Consider the following 23,215-nt stretch of genomic DNA (forward strand, 5'->3'; position numbering starts at 1 on the left):
ATGATGTCAAAGGCAAGCGTGTACATCCTTGTGTTATGTAAAGTGATATGAACATTTTTTCCAAAGGTACTGTTCAAAGAATTTCAAAAAAGTGAGCGTACGATAGTTCTCAAGAATTTTTAAAGAACAGAAATTTGTGAACGTGTTTGTAAATCTCAAATATTTTATTGGTAAATATATGACGAGGCATATCCATAAACTGACGTTATGTAGGTGCGACCAAAACCCAAATCGCACGTTGTATTAAATTCAATAATTTTAAAAGTATAAGTCATTGAGATTGAGATTCTCAGGTCTGATTTGAAAGAAGAAAAGTTTCCATCATTTCTACGTCGACTTTTAACAATTTTATCGAATTTGTGTCATTACTTTTGGACCAACCCTCGTAATCATTACATTGAATCCCGAACATAAGCACTCTAATAAAACAGTTCTATCGTCGGCTTTTACCTTTATCTTTTTTGCTAGCGCTCACTTCCTCTTTTAATTTTTTCATTGATTTCTCAATGACGTCAGTGAAGCTTTTGAATTCCCGCCTTAAAGCTTCCACCTGATAGGCGCCAAGAGCAGACGATAGTTGTCCTGTTAGATAACCCTGCAACATGTCCTTACAACTTCCGTTCTGGGTATCTCCGTGTGCAGCGTGAAGAAGCAGAACGAGGACTAGGTAAAATTTCGTCATCTAGAGAAAAGAAATATATAAATAGTAATCTAAAACCATCATATTATTCAAATATATCTACGGAAAATATACTGATATCAAAATTAAAATTTCTAAAGCTTTTTAAAGCAAGCTAAATTCTTTCACATAAAGATATACAAAAGGTTGGGCGCTAGTATCATGAAACGGAAGCTAAGATACTACTATGGGTTGTGACTATTCCCTCACCAAACTACAGCCACTTACAGTGAAAGTCACGGGTTATATTGAATTAAACTAAATAACCCATGGTATTATGTCACAATAGGCACTGAATCTTCACCGCTCAAGCCCCGACTGTCGTCACAAGGCCTTTATAACATTTTCATCGGTGAGTTGTGAAATCTAAAAGGGGCTTAAAACTTCAGAAAGAGACGGACATGTAATTCATCCATCAATCAATCAGTCATATAGAAATTTTAAACAGAAATGTATACGTGTATAAAAATTCTCTCGTTTTAAAAATTCCTTTCAGTCATTTTACCTTTGATGAAATGTTTTCCTTGTAAAAGATTTTTTCCAACAATGTACTTGCATCGCCTATATTTATATATTTTTTCACTCATTATACAGAACTTTAATTTAATACTGACATCTGATATCAACCTACATGTTTTGATTTTATTGTATGTCATGAAAAAGACAGATTTAAATGTAATTTGAAATCAATATAAAATCTATTTTATTGTAGCTAGAGACATATTTTCGTATAAAGGCATTCTAGAATTGCCAAAAATTATTGACACATTTAAAATAATCTAGTGTTTATTTTAACTACTCCTACATGTATATGTTTCTTTTTTCTAAATAAGAATATAGATATATAGTAATTTTCGAACAATAGTTTAAAATATTCAGAACATTTTATGAAAATGTTTTATTTTTCAAACTTCACCGGTACATGATGTAATTTAAACAAAAATCCCTTTTACCTATATTCACAGGCACCAAAAGTGAAGATAGAAAGATTTGATGAAAAAATTATCAGTGACATTTCTTAATCATTTTGCCAAGATATTTTTGAACCTTATTAAAAAGAAATGTGAGGGTGGTGCTTACACGATCAACACGTTAGGTGTCTGCAAGTGATATCAATTTCATTCTATATGTTCGATATGTTCTATATGTTCAATTTTTTATTGCTTTAACTGACAAAATGTCATTACATAGAAAATGAGCTGTTTCAATGATTAACAATGTCAAAACATATCATTACATTGTATTTTCCTGCATTTAAACATTCTTAAAATTAAAAACACCAAAATAAATTGGTACAAGCTATGAGATTAATGAAGTCCGATAAAAAAAATCACAAAGTCCTAGAAAGTTATTTTTACAAAAAGAACACAAATTAGTAATTGTCAAATATTTCTCCCGGTAGTGACGCATTTGTATCTACATGTACACTGAAAGAGAACAATTTTGCTTAGATAGATTTATTTACATGTATCGTATTGAATGTGTGTGACGAAAGATGGTTTCCCAGTTTTGAAATAAGAACTTCATCTCGATTACAGTAATCTACTTATTAAGGCAAAAAAATATGTGTATAAACATCGACTGACAAGATTATACGGCGCCGCTGGAGGGCCGGGAAAAAAATTTATTTGTTCTGACGAATTATATATTCGTTCGCACAAATTAGAAATTCGTTTACGAATTAGAAATTTGTTCGGACAAATAAGATATTTGTTCGGACAAATTAGATATTTGTTCGGAGAAATTAGAAATTCGTTGGGAAGAATTAGATATTCGTTTGGACAAATTAGAAATTCGTTCGGACGACTTAGTTACTCGTTCGGACAAATCCAAAATTCGTTCGGACAAATCCGAAATTCGTTCGGACGAATCAGAATTTTTTTCGGAAATATAATTTTATTAGTTCGGAAAAATTAGATATTTGTTCGGGCGAATAAAATATTCGTTCGGACGAATTAGAAATTTGTTCGGAGAAATTAGTTATTTGTTCGGACGAATTAGAAATTCGTTCGAACGAATTAGAAATTCGTTCGGACGAATTAGTTATTTGTTCGGACGGATTTGATATTTGTTCGGACAAATTAGATGTTTGAACAAATTATCTTGTATAGAGAGATATATAATTTGTCTATTCAGGAGGATTCATCCCTTTTTAATACATAAATAGCTCTTTGGGCCATGACATACATATGTTGCAACTATACATGTGCTATTTAAGTCGGCTATGTTGATTGTAAATATTCGGAAATAATGGTTCTATACCGGTATATATTATAGGCCTAAAGTCTGCAATTCTGAAAGTATATTAACTGAGAGCCCACTAGTAAATTCAAAGGGTCAGTTATTTCTTATCAAACATCTTTTCACTCCCATCCCTGACAAACTCATAAGATTTGTTATAAATAAACAGCATCTGGTTCTACCAGACAAACTTTTGCTTGTGGTGTTAATTTTGTTAACACTGGGGTGCCAATGGTCAGTTACCGCTTCTTTGAAAAGATGAGATCCACCCCTTAAGGTTTTATTCATACTGCAGGCAATTGGTACGGGAAAAAATTGGCATTGAAAAAGTAAGCCCCCCCCCCACCCCCATGAAATAGGACTGTCAACTTTGGGCAACTTTTCCTGGGTCCTTTTTTTTTTGGCTTGTAAACTTTTTAGATAAGTATTTTTTTTCTCAGACCCCCCCCCCCACTTTCAAAAAGGATGCTACGTGACGGTATCGTATTATATTATTATTAGATAAACTTCGGACTCAAAATATCAAGCCTCTTATTCGATGGGTCTAAATTTTTTTAAGGTGGGGCTTACTAGCTAGGACATTTGTAGTTTTGCTTCTATACCGCTGTTCCCACATTAAAGTAGTTTGATAAAGGAACGAAAGGAGGGAATCTCACAAGTTCATCTCCAATGGATTCTTTCTTAGATAGTTAAAAATTATTATTAAGTTTCTATATAAATTTTATTTTATATTTAAATATCAGAAAAGTGCATGAATTAAAACATGCAGGCATAATATTGACCAAATTAAACACACGCCCCTTTTCGGGAAAAGGATAAAAAAAAAAAAAAGATGATTACATGTACGTTCCTAGAAAGTGCAGTAAAATTTAAAAACACATCATAATTTAATGCAAGTTAAGCTTCTAAATGATTAAGACAATCGATCGTTTTTAAATAGAGGAGGGGAGGGGGTTGTTACTTGAAAATATTTTGACATTTATTCATTCATGATTTATTTTCCCCATAAAAGGGGTTGGTTTCATAATTCCCCTTTTAAGTGAGCCATTGGCCTATCAAACTTTCGAACTGGTACTCAACTGTAAAAGCGTATGAACAAAATTAAGAAATGCTGAAAGTGAAATTAAATAGTTTGTTCGACTACATGTACCTCTCCAATAAAGGAAGGTGGCTATAATATGCTTTGTAAATAAACAGACTAGGGAATATACCAGATTGACCGGTTGACATCTTAATTCACTGGCTCGCGAGTCATAGGAACAACCTGGGATTAATACGAACAAGCTCTCATTTTTGTGAACTTTTCTTAATTCACAAAAGGAATATTAAATTAAAAACTCAATGGGGACTTTTTTTCATTTTATAAACCGCATATGTACCAGATTGATTTATTGTATGTTTTACGCCGAATTGGCAATATTTCAGCCACATATCGGCGACATATATATCATAAATGTATTTCAAAAATCATTCACATGACTGTCATGATTAATAAATGCAGGGTAGTGAATATGTACATAAAATTATAAGAAAGAGATCAACATTAAAACGACTTATCTTCAAAATATTTATTGATGATGTTGTTCATTAAAGTTATTTTGCAAAGAATTGAACATATAGAATGAAACGTCTTGGTGCAAATTGCACATTAATCGCGGTGTCCTGACAGTTGTACATATTTTCTCTAATCTGTCCGAACAAATAACTAATTTGTCCGTACAGATAACTAATTCGTTCGTACAAATAACTAATTTGTCCGAACGAATTTCTAATTTGTCCGAACAAATTTCTAATTTGTCCGAATGAATTTCTAATTTGTCCGAACAAATAACTTATTTTGTCCGAACAAATTTCTAATTCGACCGAACGAATTTTTAATTTGTCCGAACGAATTTTTAATTTGTCCGAACGAATATCTAATTCGTTCGAACAAATTTCTAATTTTTCCGAACTAATAAAATTATTTTTTTTTACCTGGCCCTCCAGCGGCGCCGTAAGATTATAATCTATATGCGAAAAATTATAATAATGCGCCCAAATTGACTGGCAAGATAATAATCATGAAATGTGAGTAATTATAGGTCTAAGACAAAATGATAGTTATAATAATAATGAGTACATATTTAACAGATAAGATTATAATTAATGCGGGTATGATATCCTAAGACTCACAAAAATCCGAAAAGGCGAACTGTTGCGAACTTTTTTTGCCAATTTGCAATATTTTTTGATCCAGTAAAGCGCTACATGTAATTCAAGATATCAACTATTTATTTCATGAAAGTTTTAAAAGTTATAAATGATATTTCTTCATGTTTAATATACTTGTACGCATATAATAAAATACGGTACTGTGTGGCCTTGTAAATTAAGCTTTTTAGGGGTTCATCAACAGTAAGATGTCTGTTTTGTGATGATTTCTGTGTTACATCAGATTCTCCACACATCAGGTCTGACATAGTACTGCCTTGTGAAGACTTTCTGGACCCTGTATCATTAATGATTAACAATAATTATCAAAATGTTTTGAGCCCTTACTGCCAGTCAAGCTTAAGATAATGTCATATCAGAGGATAAAGAGCAAACAATAATATATTAACATTTGAATGCCTTTTCTTACCCCCTTGAAACAATATTTCTCTTATGAAAAATACACAGAATTCAGATACATGTATCAAAAACACTTTTTCTAATTGATCCTTTACAACCTTACTCACTTGATGACAATCTGTTTTCAATGATGAAACTTCTTCAACTTATAATATTTCTTTTGAGTGATGTCTATCTTGAGTGCAGAGATTCCTCAGTTTAAGAACAATACATTAGCATAATCAAGGATAATATTTGAACAGCTTCTTATTAAGATAAATGTTTTTTTTATTGATAAACATTTTTCAAGGACCAGTTTCATTTAAAACTATTTTCACTCTTCCTTGATAAGCATTTCTAAAGAACTAAGATCGTTTAACATTACTGGTATATATTTTCACACTTCTCTTCTGTTATTTAAATTACAGCAACTGTGTGATGTTCTAGCCGATTTATTCTCTTGTTATTCAACTTCTGCACTGATGCAAAGAATGCATGGTGATTTAAATATTTTTGTCATTTGGCTCATCTGAGCTATGTACGGTATCCCGATCGCAGTGTGTTATTTTGTTTATAGCAGGAAGTAAATTATACCACTCTACCTGGATATACATCATACATTACAAATGGCTGACACTTATCATTACAGGTAAGGTATTGTGCAAAAGATTTATTTACTGAGAACAATTAATACTTTAATTAGTATAGAACGCGTTGTAATTAAAAGCTACACTTGTATTATTAGTGTATGTGTCTTACCTACACTCTGATAATCAATATTTTTTTAGAGTTTGAAACAACAAAAAATGGACCAAGTTCCAAATACAGCCCAACATTTTATAGAGTGTGACTTGAAATCTTGTAGGAACTTCTCTGAGTTTTATTGTAGTACCTGCCATAAGCGAATTTGTGACAAATGCAAACAGCGCCATCTAAAGCAGAACAAAGAACACAAAATTGTCCCCTATCACGAGAAAAAAAGAAAAGTTCCATCAGAGGGATGCTGGATCCACCCCACAGGAGAACTACATGTCTTCTGTGACGATTGTTATGATCCTATCTGTCCTACATGTTTTGCCCAACATCACAGTGATCATGAAATCAGTGACCTTGAAACCATCTACAATTATTTTCTACATAATATCCAGACGGAAATAACTGAGATCTGGAAAGAAGTCATTCCTGGGGTTAAAAATAATGTTGAATCAACGAGAAATAATGCCGAGAAAGAAATCGCCAATTTAAGAGATTCCATGAAGAAGAGAGCAGATGAACTGAAAAAGGTGGTTTATATTACTAGTGTACTTAACAAAAATAACAAAAAACTGGATGAAATTGAGAATTCTCTACAAAGTGATATGGTTAAACAACAGAAAATAATAGACGATTTCATAAATTACCTAGAAGAAATTATTATAAACTATGAGCGTAATATGTTGTCATTGAACTTAACTGAACTCATGGAATTCCATACATATATTTCAATAGCTACCTTGAGGATGCCTAAGATAGTTAAACCCAAACTGCCAATTTTCAGACTAAGAACACTAAATAAAGAGGACAAACAGTTCGGTGAAATTGAAATAGATTCACCTGAAATAATTAAGCTTACTCCTGTCATAAAAGTAACTGAGGTAAATATTCAGGAATATGCTTTCCATTTGTCTTTCCTGCCCCCTGATAAATTCTGGGCTGTTGATAGCATGGGGAATCTCATTCAGTATGATATGGAAGGAAACATTTTACACAAAATATCTACCAGTTTTAGAAATATCCAAAGTAACCACACAGTCACAAAAAATGGAGAACTTCTTTACACAGATAACAGTAAAAACACTGTATGCAGAGTTACTAGTGACATGTCCATCAACAAACTTATTTAGACTTGGAGCTGGAAACCTGGAGCCATCTATTCCTCTCCTATCAATGGACACATACTGGTTTGGCTGGAAAGAAATCCAAATAACTAGGTACAACAGAGAAGGAAGGAAGTTACATGACATACATTGAGATGGTAAAGGACAAACTCACTACATCACAGAAAACATCAATGGTGACGTATGTGCATCTGATAGCAGTGCCGGTAAGGTAGTGATGGTGACGGCACCGGGAGAGTATCGCTTCTCTTACTCTGGTCACCACTCTCAGTCTGGATTCCGGCCCTCTGGCGTCTGTACAGATGTTGTGGGACACATTTTGTTGTGTAATAGCTATTTTATATTTAAATTGAATATGAAATGTTTTAATGTCCACCTGCTGGACATTAATGGTCAGTCTCTTTTTCTCCTATTCACATCAGAACAATGCCCACCATTCCCCTGTGCTCTCTGTATTGATGATCAACACAATCTCTGGGTTGGGAGTTCTACTATTTCTGTGTATAAATATCTACAAAAACCAAAATACTAATAAATATTTTATTTACTGTATTGTGCATGCTTGATATTCCTGTCAGCGTGAACTTGATATAAACAAAAGAGTACACAAATTAACATTCATTTTTGAAGTTATGTTCTCTAGTGTTTTAAATCCTATATACCAATAATTTATAGAAAAGTATGATTTTTTATGTTAACATACACTTCTTTTTATTCATGTCTCCTATCCTAAATAATATGGCGACCTATACATTTTTTGCAACGATTTGTAAACTTAAACTATATTAAATGAAAGAAATGCAGTTTTGTACTTTAAACCATCAAAATTGTGATGGTGGAAAAACAGATAAATTTGTTAAAAGCTGCGCTGCTTCCCTGATGCGACCTACATGTATTGTCAAATGGACCTTTAGAGAGAAAAATCACACACTTCCATCATATTTCCGAGAAAATTCTAATTAAACGCACACTATACAAGAAAACATATTTTTGATTTATGAGAGAATGTATCATGTTATCAAAACTGTCATTAGAAAAAAAGAACTTCTACCTGACTGATCTCTTTCAGCCCCTCTGTTAGATGTTGTGCACTGTATTCCTCTGTTGCACAGCCAGCTATAAGCCTCACCCCACATCTCACCTGAAACAAATATGATGTCATGTTTTTTTTACACTTAAAATCCTAAAAGGGCTTTTTACATGATCACACGTCTAACTTCTAGATTGAATCTCATGCCTATTTAAAAATATTCAGGCTTTCATTCATAATTATAAACCTTGCAGCTGGCAGTCCCAGTTGTGGAAACAGAGGTCGTAAAAACACCAGTTTACAATGATGATGCCTTCAATTTAACTTACCTGTTACTAGCAGGTTTAACCTTTATAATCACTCACCTGTTGGAGGGCGACTATGAAAAGTGTGGTGATGTTTCTCTATAAAAGAATCTCCTCCTCCAGGGAACTGACTTATCGCTGGTGAGTTTTCTGCCAGGTCCTCTCTTCTGCAATCTCATTGGATAGTTCTCCAAATTTACAAACTCTTAATAACTTTTCCATTAGCTGAATTGTGTGAGTGGCAGATCCTTTGATACTGAAAAAGTAACTTATCATGTTCAGCAGTTGTTTGTACTGAAAGAAAGCAACGAATTTCGCAGTAAAGTAAGACAACTGACAGGGAAACTGATAAAATTTTCACATGAATTTTCACATCAAAATTGTTTCTAACACTAATAGTTTCAATAAGTTAAAGCCATCTTATTGAACCTGAAATTTACAGCAATTCACCTGACAGGTGCTTGGTCTGTACACGTGTGCCTGCTGGGACTGTAAGGCTACCATCTGTATCTATAACTTCTCCCTCCTGTCAATCAAGTGAGGGATCAAAGGATGTTGTAGGTGGGATGGCGTATCCAGCAGGCATAGACCTGTCATTTGTCTGAGATGGATGACCTTGACCTCAATTTCTGTATTGATCTCCTCCAACTATTGAAAAAATCAAATCAAACAAAATTTTTTAACATACTTTAAAACTTTATCTAATTTTGAAAGATAAAATTAATAATCAATAGCTTAATGCAAATTCCAGAATTTTTTTTAAACATTTCTGTACATATTTTGATATGTACATTTGTTCTTATTTTACATCCCGTAAACGTCGCTTTAGCTGAAGTTTTATCCGTGTTTTGACTACGTGATCAACAGGAGACCTTGGTTTGTGGAGGAGCATGCCCAGTAGACCTACACACACCTAGTGTCTCCCTGCTGTACTCATATCAGTCTCATAATCGGATACTGCAAGGATTTCATTCAAACACTCCCTGAATATAAAAAGATCAGTCCCAATAACTCGATCCACACATGACATTTCTTTTTTGGTTTGGGTTATTTGTTCACTGTCTCCTTGATGGGGATCTTTGTTTTGGAAGTATATGACAAACTTTGACACTGTTTGTAGATGTGCTCTGATTCCTTTGTTTTGAACATTGTCACAGTGGAGTGAAGTATGGATACAATCACTTGGACGATATGCCCTCTCAACAGTTTCCTGATAAAGCAATAAATGTTTTTGTATTTTTTTTAAAAATATTTATCATCAAAAAAATTCGATTCTTGTGTCTTTGACTTTTCCTCTCATTTTTTTCAATGTTAAGAGATATGAGATAGAAATTAATTTAAACAATTTCCATTTTGAGGAAAATCAATCGCATTATATTAAACTTCTTTTTCTTTTAATAATGAGATCAAAACCATGACTGATTTTGATAAAAGTTAGCCTGAAATAAATCTGCTTTAGATGTATGAACAAGCTTGTGCAATACAGTTTACGGTTATATTTAAACCTTGATTAGACTGACCTAATTTTGATATCCCAATTATAGAGTACAGCACCTTGAGACCAGGTGTGCTGTGACAGGATATATATAATTTGTGTAGCCTTGTTTTTAAGTTTCTAAGGAGTACATCAAATGTTTGTCTTGTGATGATTTCTCAGATTCTCCACACATCAGGTGGTAGGCGGTCTGACTTAGGCGGACTACCTAAAGAAGACTTTCTGGACCCTGTTATAATGATAAAAAATCAACAGAACTTTTTTTATTACCTCTAGCTGAATTTCAAGCTGAAGATTATGTCATTACTGTAGGAAGACTTTCTGGACCCCGTAATATTAATGATAAACAAAATTCAACAGAACTTTTTTATCTCCAGCTGCATTTCAAGCTGAAGATTATGTCATACAAGTACAATTTAAGGACACATAAATATGTTTAGGTTCATTTCCTTTTGTACAATCATGTGTTGAGATTTATTAAGTAATACTTCATACTTCATCAAAGGACTTGCCACATAATTGTGATATTGTGTATAATTATAACCTTTGTCAAATTATGTTTTTCAACGTTTCAGATTTTTTTTTTCTTGGCAATTTTAGTAAGACAATTTAGTAAGACAGATTATTGCACAGCTAGAGTTTTCATTGAACTCTACCTAGAATGCATGAATTCCTTTGTTTATTAAGAATATATGAGCACAAAATACATGTATATTCAAATGTGCAACTTTTTTATATAAAACTTTAGAATGATAAATATTTCTGAAGAACCAACCAAAATTGATAAATATTATGTTAACCTTTTCACACTACACTCAAGACTGTTAATTTTTAAATAACTGCATGGTATTTTAGCTCCATTTTTCTCTTTTCTGCAACTATGCTTACTCGGCATGGGAATTTAAATGTTTTTGTTTGAAACAGAAAGTAAAGTGCGTTCTTCCTGGATACACGTCATCATACATTACAAATGGCTGACACTTATCATGACTGGTAATTTAAAAGTATTGTGAAAAGGCAAGATAAAAGAAAAGAAAGGTAAGAAGATGGCTGACTATTCAGAATGAGAATTTTCTTGATTATAAAAATTGTAAAATATAAAGAGAAGAATAATCAATAGCATAGTATTTAAGAAACTTTAAGATAAGTCTTACATATCCAATAACACAAGGCAGTAGAAAGCGTCGATCATATCTTATAATAGGTCAAATAAATTTATATTCAAACAATATTAAAGTATATGAAGCATGTGTATTATAAAATGCTAGCCTTCAGTGAATGTAAATATCACCTTGGCTTGCCTGTACTTCAAAACAATCATCTGTTGCACACAAAGATATAGATATTAATTGTTTGTATAGTGACAGGTAAAAATAATGTATTTAGAATTCAATAAAATCATATAATCATGTACATTTACTATTATTCATTTTGTACGACATTTAAACTAAAATAAAGTATGAACCTAAATTAAATCCAAATTTCAGAAAATGTAAAAATCATTCAGAATTGACCTTAACTTCAAAACAAATTTTAAATACAGACAGAGATGTTAATTAGTTAACAGATAAGGATAATGCTTTCGATTTTCTTCAAGAGGAAAAATAATTAATTCCAAGGGGCTCATTGTAGCTTTCACAGTTTAAAACTGTCCCATCTGCAAACAAGATGACATAAAGAACCAAACTTAATTAGAACATGTACATGTAGTATCAAAATATGTCTTACTGCCTATTCAACCTACATGCCAAATTTAAACTTCATTCGTGAACCATCAAAATGTTATTAGAAAAGAAGTGGTCCATGGGCCACATCACTCATTTAAGCACTATGGCTAGAAAAAAAATCAAAACTCAGTTAAGTATTGAAAAGCTTAAGCGCATAAGTGGTCCCGACCTACCTCTAATTTTATTTTTTTCCATTTTAACTTTGATTATGTCCCCACCCTACCCCCAAGGGTCATGATTTGAACGAACTTGAATCTACACTAATCTTCCATATAAATATAACGAACCATAGCTTTGTTGTTCTTAAAAAAAAACATTTTTAAAGAATTTTGCCTATGCATTTCTATGTAAAAGTTCGATCGCCCACTGTGATGCTACCCTACCCTTGGGGGTCAGAATTTGAACAAACTCGATACTCGATGAAAATTCTTCAATATAAATATGAACAATCTGTTGCTGTTCTTAAAAAGATTTTTAAAGAATATTTCCTATGTAAAACTTTGATCGCCCACTATGTCCCCACCTTAGCTCTGGGGTTATGATTTGAATCCTGAGGATTGTTTTATATAAATATGACTAATCATGGCTTTGCTGTTCTTGAGAAGATCTTTAAAGACAGACTTTGGACAAATTTTGTTCAGAAAAGCACACTTGAGCCCTTGGTTCAGGTGAGCTAAAACAGAAAAATTGTGGACGGAAGAATGACTGATGGACAGACAGACAGACAGAATGATTACTAAAGGTCACCCACAAATCCTTGTGGGTCCTAAAAAATTAAGTTATTTATTTCTCTTTTAGATGTAGAATACATATAGTGTGTGCTGTAAGCTAGTTATTCACCATGTTATAAATGCCTTACATGTACTTGCACTCTGATAAAAATAAATGTATTTTAGAGTTTTGACCAACAATAATGGATGAAGTACCTGATACAGCCCAGCACTTTATTGAGTGTGACACAGAATCCTGTAGGAACTTCTCCGAGTTTTATTGTAATAAATGTCATCAACCATTATGTGACCATTGCAGAGAGGCACATTTGAAGGGAAAAAAACAACATGAGATTGTCCTCTATCAAGAGAGAAAAAGAAAACTTCCTTCAGAGAAATGCAGGATCCATCCCACCAATGACATAGATATCTACTGTACGTTTTGCCAGGATCCTCTTTGTTCTACATGCTTTGCTCAAGATCACAGTGGTCATGCAGTCACTGACCTTGAAACCATCTACAATGACATTCTACAGCAATGTCAGAAAAAAATAAGCAAGATCTGGAATACTGTCATTCCTGGGGCTAAAAATGATGTTGAATCAATGAGAAAAAATGCCGTGAAAAAAATTACCAAATTAAGATTCTTCATGAAGAAGAGAGCAGATGAACTAAAGAAGGTTGTTGACAGTTTATTAAGTGATAATAATAAAAAACTTGATGTGATCGAGAACTCTGTACTAAATGATATTAATGAACATCAGAAGAAAACAGAGGACTATATGAAAATCCTGGAAAAAATAACTACAGACTATAAGAGTAAATTGTCCTCAGTAAAACATACTGAACTTATGAAATTCCATTTAGACATATCATTAGCCACCCTGAAGATACCTAAAAAAGCTGAACCCAAACTGCCAATTCTAAAACTAGGTACACTAAATAAAAAAAGAAATAGCAAAACAGTTTGGTAAAATTGAAAAACAGTCATCGGAAAGGTTTAAACTTTCATCTGTCACAAAAATAAGTGAAATAACAATAAAGAAATACAATTTCCATTTGTCTCTCTTGCCTCCCAATAGATTTTGGGCCAGTGATAACTTGGGAAGTCTCGCTCAGTTTGATATGGAAGGAAACATTTTTCAAAAAATATCAACCAGTTTGTGGGATATCCGAAGTTACCACACAGTCACCACAGAGGGAGAACTTCTTTACACAGATTGCAGTGAAAACATTGTATACAGAGTAAATAGTGAAAAGTCCATCGACAGACTTATTCAGACAGGGAACTGGAAGCTTGGAGCTATCTACTCCTCTCCTATCAATGGACATATACCTAATCTTTAAGCTAATTTTTAATTATCTTTCCCTGTTGTCCTTGCCATTACTAAATCCTATATACCAATAATAATGTTAAAGTGATGCTTATTGACATGTAGTTTCAGTTCCTTTAAGTAGATCAATGTATCAGATTTAATTTTCACACCACATGGATTGTATGATTTTTTTTTATTCATGCAGAAGACTTTTTACTTTATTTCATCAAATTTGAATTGTAAAGATGACGAACATTCGTCCACAAAATCTTTAAACAACTAAAAAAAAGGGTGACATGGGTATATAGTACGATTATAAGGAAATTCCATATGTGGGATATGGTGTCTAGTAGGAGCAAGCATTCTCCGCCATCCGGCCACATCCATCCTGAGCCCTTAATACTGGAGTATTGATCAGGTAAAAACAACTTAATTCTATTGGCAAAATCAGTATGAAAACTCCGGCCTTATTTTATTTTCTTAAACATCGGGTTGTCAAACACATTTATTTGTATGTAAACGCATTCAAAATGCATGCCTATGATCAGGGATGTGGAATTTTGCCTTTGATGATTTTCAATTACACGGACATGCTCAATTTGCAAAATATTAACGCGTACAGAATTAAATCACTTTTTTGAGCCAAAATTTGCAAAAATTTACAGACTGAGGTAAAAATAAAATGTCTATTTATAAAAATGTAGAGTCGAAGGCCGCAGCAATTTTTTTCTTCTTTTCACGAATAAGATTTTGAACAAAATGAAATTATACTTGTACATGAAAAAAATTTTCTACAATCTATTCGAATATTTTTTGAAAATAAATAAAAGAGACTAAAACGTCAGCATTCTGCAACATGGTCAAAGAAAAGATTAAGAAGAAAAAAGAAATGGTTTTATTCCAGTTTTGTTCCAGTTTCTTAAAGTCAAGGTCCGTCATATTTATGCAAATTTTGTGCATTGTATGTAACAACAGATGTTCACCGTAGGAAAGCTGATGACCGTAATATATATTACGGTCATCAAACCATGTCGGCTGAGCAGATCGGTTGAAATCATTCACTCAAGATTTAAAACATTTGTCAGCATATCTGTGTAAATATCGCCGAAAATTGAATGTACGCAAATGAATACTTACTACTGATTATCAAAACTAACCTTAACGTAAGGAAATAAAGCTGTAGTACGACCTCAATTTTTTTTAGAAAGATGACCATAACAAAGTATTTAGTTTTTCCAATGAAGTGGGATGGTTGTGATATACCTGATTTAATTTGTTTTCTCTTTTATTGTAGAAGCATATATATGGACTTATTTGGAAAAATATGTAAATTTATTTTTCAAAATTAACATTTCTAACCATTTGCAAACAGAAACCTTCGGCATTCGAAAATTAGAACTGAATGCAGAAACTGGAAAATTCTTGTATAAAGCAATTCACTTCCCTGTATATATCGGGTATATCTGAACTTCAAAAAAAAAGAATATGAAGTACAAATCGGCAAATGGCACATTTGCAATTCTTGGATTTTTTGGATTCTTGGATCGTCGCCTGTGTCGCGGTGGGAGCTGGCATGGAAAGTACCCCTCATTGCTCAATGGCCCTAAATGCCCATTATAGGACAAAATTTGCAAGTGGTGGCGACTCCATTTGAGTGAAAAATACTCAAAAGACAATAAACAACATAAAAACATTTTAATTCATAGATGTTTTGCGATTCGAAGTTCTTCATCAAACAAAAGTGTCAAAATAAACGATCTGAGTCAAACTGAACGATCTGAAGTGTGCACATCACTTTTTTGACTATCAGCAACGATTCTGTGTGCTATGGTACAACCAAGAAAACATAAAATCGTACAACTTAAAATGACTTTTGCCAGCTCCTGTTATTCAGCTAATGATAGCTTAATCTATTTATACTATCTCAATTCAAATCTTTATTACCTATTAGTTGTACCTGTACTTGTAACTCATAGAGATATTTCAAAAAATGTGACCTGGGGGGAGGGGGTGGGGTGCTGCTTCCTTCTATTTATTGTTCAAACATAATAATTCTATGTGTCTAATTGACAGACCACTGTAGTTAATATAAAAATAGTTAAAATAGGTTAAGATTTAAAAGAACAGAAGCGAACAAAAAGACCCGAATTCAGCATAAGTGCAGTCTTCCTTTGAATGTAAAAGAAGCTAACACTTATCCCCTCTCCCAAATACACGCATACATACACATTCACAATACAGTATTTTAGACTTAGACGATTTTTTTTTTGCTTGTAAAACTTTTAAAGCTAATTAATGAGTGTCCATCACGTGATCAGCAAAGTGCGTCATGTGACATCACAAAATACATTATTATAACACTTTATTAAACTCTAATCACAAGTGGACTGAATTTATACATTGATAACTTTTAAAATCAAATTCAAAAAATAAAATTATATTTAAATGCATATTAAGCTTTTAGAGAGCCTAAACATACATGAAGCGGTGAAAGATAAATATTGAAAATGGAACTCTTGGTTTTCTTAGGTACAGGAAACAGAAAGCTGTATACACAAAATGGAGAAAGAAGACTTCCAAAGCAAAACTTCTTTTTTATTCTGGTACATAATAATTTATACCTTCACAAATGTAATTGTTTGTGTATTTAATTTTTAAGATATTCATTTTTGGAAATACCAATATACTGAGATATAAATGTCTGTTGAAACAGCATATGGTATTTTGAACAGATTTTGAATCAGCATCGCTATATTGATCCAACGATGAATATCAGTTTTGACCTAATATCGGACTTAGTTTATAGTTATATTGATTGCATTGACGTCAGTTCAATATCGGACTTACATTTGAGAAATGTGTGGTTTTATTTATTTGATTTTTTTAAGTTGATGTGTATGTTGTACTTTAATACTTAGTATGTAATAAACGTATACACTGTAAGATATATACCCTTTTCCACATCATATCCCTATTAGCCCTTGGCAAATCTCAGCCCTCGGACCTTCGGCCCTATGGATTATATTTGTATCTCAGGCGTAAACAAGATGTGATATGAATAAAAGTACCTCGCACATCATACACCATTCATTCCTCCTATTAAGATTCCAGTAGTGCAATGATTTAGTTCAAAGCTACCACTTTTCTGTGAAGAACTTGATTCACTAAATCATTTAACGACCACATTTTATTTTTCTTATTTCTATGATCATACCGTTTCCAGTAATGACACCATATGCAATGGTGAAAACTCTTAGGTAAGTCCATGCCATGTTAGTTGATACAGTTTCGACGGCATAAACAGCCCTGGTGCTTCTCTTAAGTCCATAAATATCTAAAGTCGTTAATATTGTTAATTCCATATACAATGTATATTATTTTTTTTCTACGGCTTTCATTCAAATAAAAAAAAACTTCCCTTTCCTTGTTTACAAGAATCTATTAATTAACTAGTATTTGAAGTTTTCCCTCCTGTTGCTTTTATTAGTAATTCTCTCCCTCGGGCAGAATAACTTTGGTGTGCTTTCATATCTGCTTTCTATAATGTCGATTTTTTCAATGTATATTATAATGTTGTGTAAAATCATCCTTGGTATTTGGAATTGGATAATACTTAGACATTCATTTCTATCTAATATTTTTTTAATTGAATTGTCCTTGTTGTCTCTTTTTCTATTTTGTCGAACAGATTGTAGGGATAAAACTGTACTTACAATGCTAGTTACAATAATTTATGACATTTATTCTTATCAATTTTTTTCCTGATGTGTTCTTTATACAATGTAAATAGCACGGCTGAGAAAAGGTGGGACACCATTAATGATAAATAACAAATAAATGTCGATTACTTATGTCCAAGGACTGTTTATTGTCATTTTAAGATATATGTTTAAGTAGTTTGTATCTTTTCACCAGTTACCATGCAACTCAAGACTGATTGTTAGAAGGAAGTACATTTTACATACTTAAGACTAGATTTATAATATTGATTGTACATTAAGTATCCTGCCCCGGGATCATAAAGCATCTTAAGCTTAAGTCAAAATCTTCCTGTTATGCATAAATATTGTAGAAGTCAAACAGACCAAAACCAAACTGTTTTACAATAATGTTTTACAAAAGAGTTGTCATTCGCAAAATTAGAGATTTATTCAATAAATAATGAATATTTAATATTAGATTGAAAAATTGACTTAAGTCTAAGTTTGGTTCATGATCCTGGGACCTGATCCATTGTATTGGATGTATTGCATTAAAACAATCAATTGTTTTATAGCATCATGTTTCGGATAAATACTCATTTTATTACTTTTACAAGGACAATTTTCCAAAATAAATCCTTCAGTGTATGCCAGTATATCATATGAGTAATGTTTAAACATATCTTTATACGCAATTTAAAAAAGAGAGAGAGATAAAAAAGATTTAGATAATATTGTCTGGATTTTTTTTTTCTTTTCTTTTTTTTTTTTTTGAGAGGGTTGGTTTGCATATTTTAAGCCCATTCGTTTATCATGCTGAAAGAGAAAAAGATCTAGTATACTAGATAAAAATAAATGAAATTCTGGATTTGCTATTTACATATATATTTGATTTTATCGTAAGCTCTTCATTAAAACAGATCCAATAAATTGAATGGATTTTTATATCTTTACATTATTTATTTAAGGGGAATATACAAGCCATATTGGATCTAGTCTGGTGTAAAATAAGAAATACCAAGAATCCGCTTAATACTCTTCCAAACTAGCCCAAAGTTACTCAAAGTGCAAATGCATTCATTACCTACTGTTGACACCAAAATTAGGAAATAATTAAGTTTATTTTGTTTTAAGAACGAGAAAGTTAATCATGTTAGAACTGTGCAGCTACAGCATTCACGAGATAAAAAATGCATTGAAAATAACGTCAGTTCGGTTCATTGTAATATGGCTACAACCATTTGTTTCGCCTTTTCCTTATCGTTATCCATCATTTTTGAAAATTTGATTTTTCATATGGGAGTCTTCCTGAGGCCACGTGTTCCATACGCCATTCCTCTGTCACACATAGTTCAAATAACATTGTTTTTAGAATAAATGCGACCATAAGAACATCAAGACAGGAAATTACTAAGTAATCATCCTTAGGTTATATATCTTACTACTTTTATTTGTTGCATAGCATCGTCTAATTAATGAAATAACGCGATTTTTAAACCCATGGCACCCAGCAAATCGGGAAAAACTGTTCTAATTATCGCTCGAGTTTTCTCGTTCATATCATTCCACTGAGCACGTGGTTAACATGTGTATATATCTTCTGTGGATAGATGCGTTTATTAACATGATTTTATTAAATTTTCCATGGAACAGGTCTTGATAATTTGTTGATTCCTTTGAAACTCAGGAAAGATATACATATGTGTTTATGGTGGATCTCTTTTCTTCTGTAGCGATAGAGGTTATTTTCAAATGGGGCTCTGCAAGAAGAATGGTTATATTTTTAATTTGAAAATGTGAAACAATATGCGATGCATGAAAAACACATTGTAATTACATGTATTACATTCGAAAAGTTCGTACATATTTCAATTTTGTTCAGTAATTAGATAAAAAAATTAGTCAGTTATAGGATTTCCTTCAGGCACTTCACAGAAATTAGAGATTGTTTTCGATGGTCCACACATTGTATGGAGTAATGTTTTGGGCATAAAAACACATCATGTCTCATTATGTTGACAAAGTTGTAAGCTCTCACCCACATTCTAAGTTTGATAAAATATATTGAGCTGTTTTGTTTTTTTTTAATTTAGAAGAGAGCACAATGTTTGCAAAGAAAGGTCCACTGCCTATGCTATGTCTATCTTCGCAAAAAAGAAAAAAGTGGAAGGCTACCCCCCCCCCCCCTCCCCCCACCCAAATCCTATGTTTGTTTTTCAAAATAGTGTCAAAGATTTCGAAATGTTGCATCACTAAGTATGTGAATGGAACATATACTAGTCTTATATTGTTTAGACAACTTTTAAAAATAGATGTTTGGTTGCCCTCTCTTCCGACCTACTGACTAGACATGGCCCAACTCATTTTTTCTTTCATCCCACTACACGATATTTTTTTCATTTTATTCCGTCAACAAATATGTTTAAAATTCTCACATAAAGATTTTTTTTCTTTACTCTGAAAATGCCGATTTTGCAAATTGAAAAAAAAAATGTTTTTTATTCAGTAAATCTCCTAACCCACTCTGAATGATTTTTTTTCCTTTTGAAATGGTGCTCCGATGTGATAAAAATTATAAATGTTTATTTGATACAGTATACTCAGTAGTATATACTGAAACAAGGACATTCATATCGATTTTATGTGTTTCATTTTCTTTGTGTTTCATTGGTGATAATCCTAATTTTGGTATCTGTGACAAACTTACAAATTCTTAATTTTTAACTTTGATGGTGCTCATTGTTCCTTGTCTGGAAACAAAGAGTTGAAGATTTTTTTATATCAACACGTACACTATTTAACACATGTTCGATAATAATACTTATTACTTTATGTCACAATATAAAATAATTCCCCTTTTAAAAGTGTTCATATTATTTGAAACATTTTCCATTGTAATTCTCTTCTCCTTTTTAGGTCACCTGAGTAAACTCAGGTGACCTATTGCTATCTGTTTTCGTCCGTCGTCGTGCGTCGTTCGTCGTGTGTTAACATTTGAACATTTTCAGCTTCTTCTCTGCAACCTCTCAACCAATTTCAACCAAATTTGCCATAAAGCATTTATTGATAAAGGGAAACAAAAATTATGATTTTCATGATCCCTGCCCTCCTGGGGCTTTAGGGATGGGGCCAAAACCACTAAAATTAATGCAATCTTTAAAAATCTTCTTCTTTAATCCTGAACATCAAGCAGTGAGACTGTTAGCATGATTGTAATAACCATTGAGTCCTCTACCAAAATTGTGAAATTCATGGCCCATGGGTCAAGGGTTCTAGTGCTAGGGCGGGGCTATATTGATTATATAGTGAAAATGCATTATTTCTTTTAAAAATCTGCTCCTGGGTATAAAATAAACTAAGTACATAGTTATGATGAGGAAGAATGCCTTTTGCAAAATTGTGAATTTTATGGCCCCAGGGTCAGGGGTTCTAGTGTTCGGGTGGGGCTCTATTGATTATAGAGCGAAAATGCAGAATTTGTTTGAAAATCTTCTTCTCTGCTGCTGGGTATTTAACAAACTAACTAAGTATAAAGTTATAATGAGCAAGAATGCCTCTTCCAAAATTGTGAATTTTATGGCCCCAGGGTCAGGGGTTCTGGTGTTAGGGCGGGGCTCTATTGATTATAGAGAGAAAATGCAGAAATTGTTTCAAAATCTTCTTCTCTGCTCCTGGGTATTCAACGAATGAACTAAGTATATAGTTATGATGAACAAGAATGCCTCTTCCAAAATTGTGAATTTTATGGTCCCGGGGTCAGGGGTTCTGGTGTTAGGGTGGAGCTCTATTGATTATATAATGAAAATACATTAATTCTTTGAAAATCTTCTTCTCTGCTACTGAGTATTAAATAAACTCACTAGTAAGTATATAGTTATGATGAGCAAGAATGCCTCTTCCAAAATTGTGAATTTTTATGGCCCCAGGGTCAGGGTTCTGGTGTTAGGGCGGGGCTTTATTGATTATATAGTGAAAATAGATTATTTCTTTAAAAAATTTCTTCTCTGTTCCTGGGTATTAAATAATTAAGTACAAAGTTATGATGTTGAAGAATACCTTTGTGATTTTTATGACCCCAGGGTCAGGGGTTCTGTTGTTAGGGCGGGGCTCTATTGGTTGTATAGAAAATGCAGAAATTGTTTGAAAATCTTCTTCTCTGCTCCTGGGTATTAAGCAGATGAACTACCTATATAGCTATGATGAGCAAGGGCCATTATTCCTGAATTGTGAATTTCAACGCCCCTAGGTTAGGGGTACCATAGAGGGGGGGGGGGCTCTACTTATATACTGAATGAATTTATTGATTGAAATCTTCTCCTTTGTATTAATCAAATATTTTTGATAAGCAAGGGTGCCTTTTCCAAAATAGTGATATGTGTGGGCCAAGGGGTTCATGTGTGGTAGGGGCACTTTACTGATTATTGCTGAATGATACTGATTAGTTGAAATGCATTTTTTTGTTCCCCTACCCTGCCTATGGGTATTAAGTAACCAAACTAAACATGCTAAGTGTATAGTTATGATTAGCAATGGTGCCTCTTTCAAAATTGTGAATGCCATGACATCTAGTTTAAAACATTAACCAAAGTCAATCGTTGTAAAGTTCTTGCATGATGCTCAGGTGACCTATAAGGCCCATGGACCTCTTGTTTAAGATTATTATGTACCTCCATATTAAGAAGGATCTGGGAAAAAAAATGTGCTAAAAATAGACCACGTGTTGCTATCCATGAACTACTTTCATGGTTCTTTACACTCATTTTGAAAACAACGTTAACAGTACCTTGTTTTGAACTTGAAATCACCATTTAAAAGTGCAAAATTGAGACATTTTCTCAACAAATGGTTGTAGAGAGAACATTAATGCACATTGCATATTTTTTTGGATTTTTTCAGGCTCTGCTGAATTCTGTAGCTGCGCAGTTCTAAAAAGCACATCAAAAGCCTTTTCTGCAAAATTTTAGATTATATATACAAAACATGCATTCAATTATTCATATTTATTGTATCTTTATCATAAGGACTTGAAATATGATCAAAATATAATATATTTTAGCCATTTGAAGAAATGTTTACATTTTGTTCTTATTGCATTAAAGGTGGCCGGACACCCCCCCCCCCCCCCTTAAACCTTCACAGTTTTAAGAAAACATCATTTTATACCAATTAAAACACAGATACCCTGAAATTGATAGTAATAAATTGCTTGAATTCTCAAATGACTAGAGTGCTTATTTAAAGAGAGAAAATGCATTACAAACACGTTGCCTGAATTAATTTGGGTATCAGTTGTGTCCCTTTACTACCAGACATGCTTTTGTTTCACTTGCAAAGCAAAGAAACATTTATGAATTACTTCACACGCATTTTCCTTATATTTTGAACCAGTTACAAGAAACACGAAAATACATCGATATCAGTAAACTGAAATGAATTACTACTGCAAACTTTAATCTTTGTCAACTTAGAAATTTCTCATTATTCATTGTACTCTGAAAAAAAAATCACCCTTAGGAGAACCATCTCTTTATTTACGCACTTATTG

The 23,215-nt window shown here is 32.7% G+C and overlaps 2 protein-coding genes across 2 annotated transcripts; both read left to right on the plus strand.

Moving 5' to 3' along the window:
* Positions 1-6,315: 6,315 nt before the first annotated feature.
* LOC134280196 (E3 ubiquitin-protein ligase TRIM45-like) lies at positions 6,316-7,392 on the plus strand. The gene has a single exon (XM_062762615.1). It carries the CDS (start codon positions 6,316-6,318, stop codon positions 7,390-7,392), a length of 1,077 nt encoding a protein of 358 aa, XP_062618599.1.
* A 5,464-nt stretch (positions 7,393-12,856) lies between these two features.
* LOC134280197 (E3 ubiquitin-protein ligase TRIM45-like) lies at positions 12,857-14,000 on the plus strand. Its single transcript, XM_062762616.1, has 2 exons — positions 12,857-13,586; positions 13,873-14,000. Exons 1-2 carry the CDS (start codon positions 12,857-12,859, stop codon positions 13,998-14,000), a joined length of 858 nt encoding a protein of 285 aa, XP_062618600.1.
* Positions 14,001-23,215: the final 9,215 nt, after the last annotated feature.

This window comes from Saccostrea cucullata, unplaced genomic scaffold (assembly GCF_032062105.1).
Source record: "Saccostrea cucullata isolate Sc308-1 unplaced genomic scaffold, CSIRO_AGI_Scuc_v1 ctg483, whole genome shotgun sequence".
Classification (NCBI taxonomy): domain Eukaryota; kingdom Metazoa; phylum Mollusca; class Bivalvia; order Ostreida; family Ostreidae; genus Saccostrea; species Saccostrea cuccullata.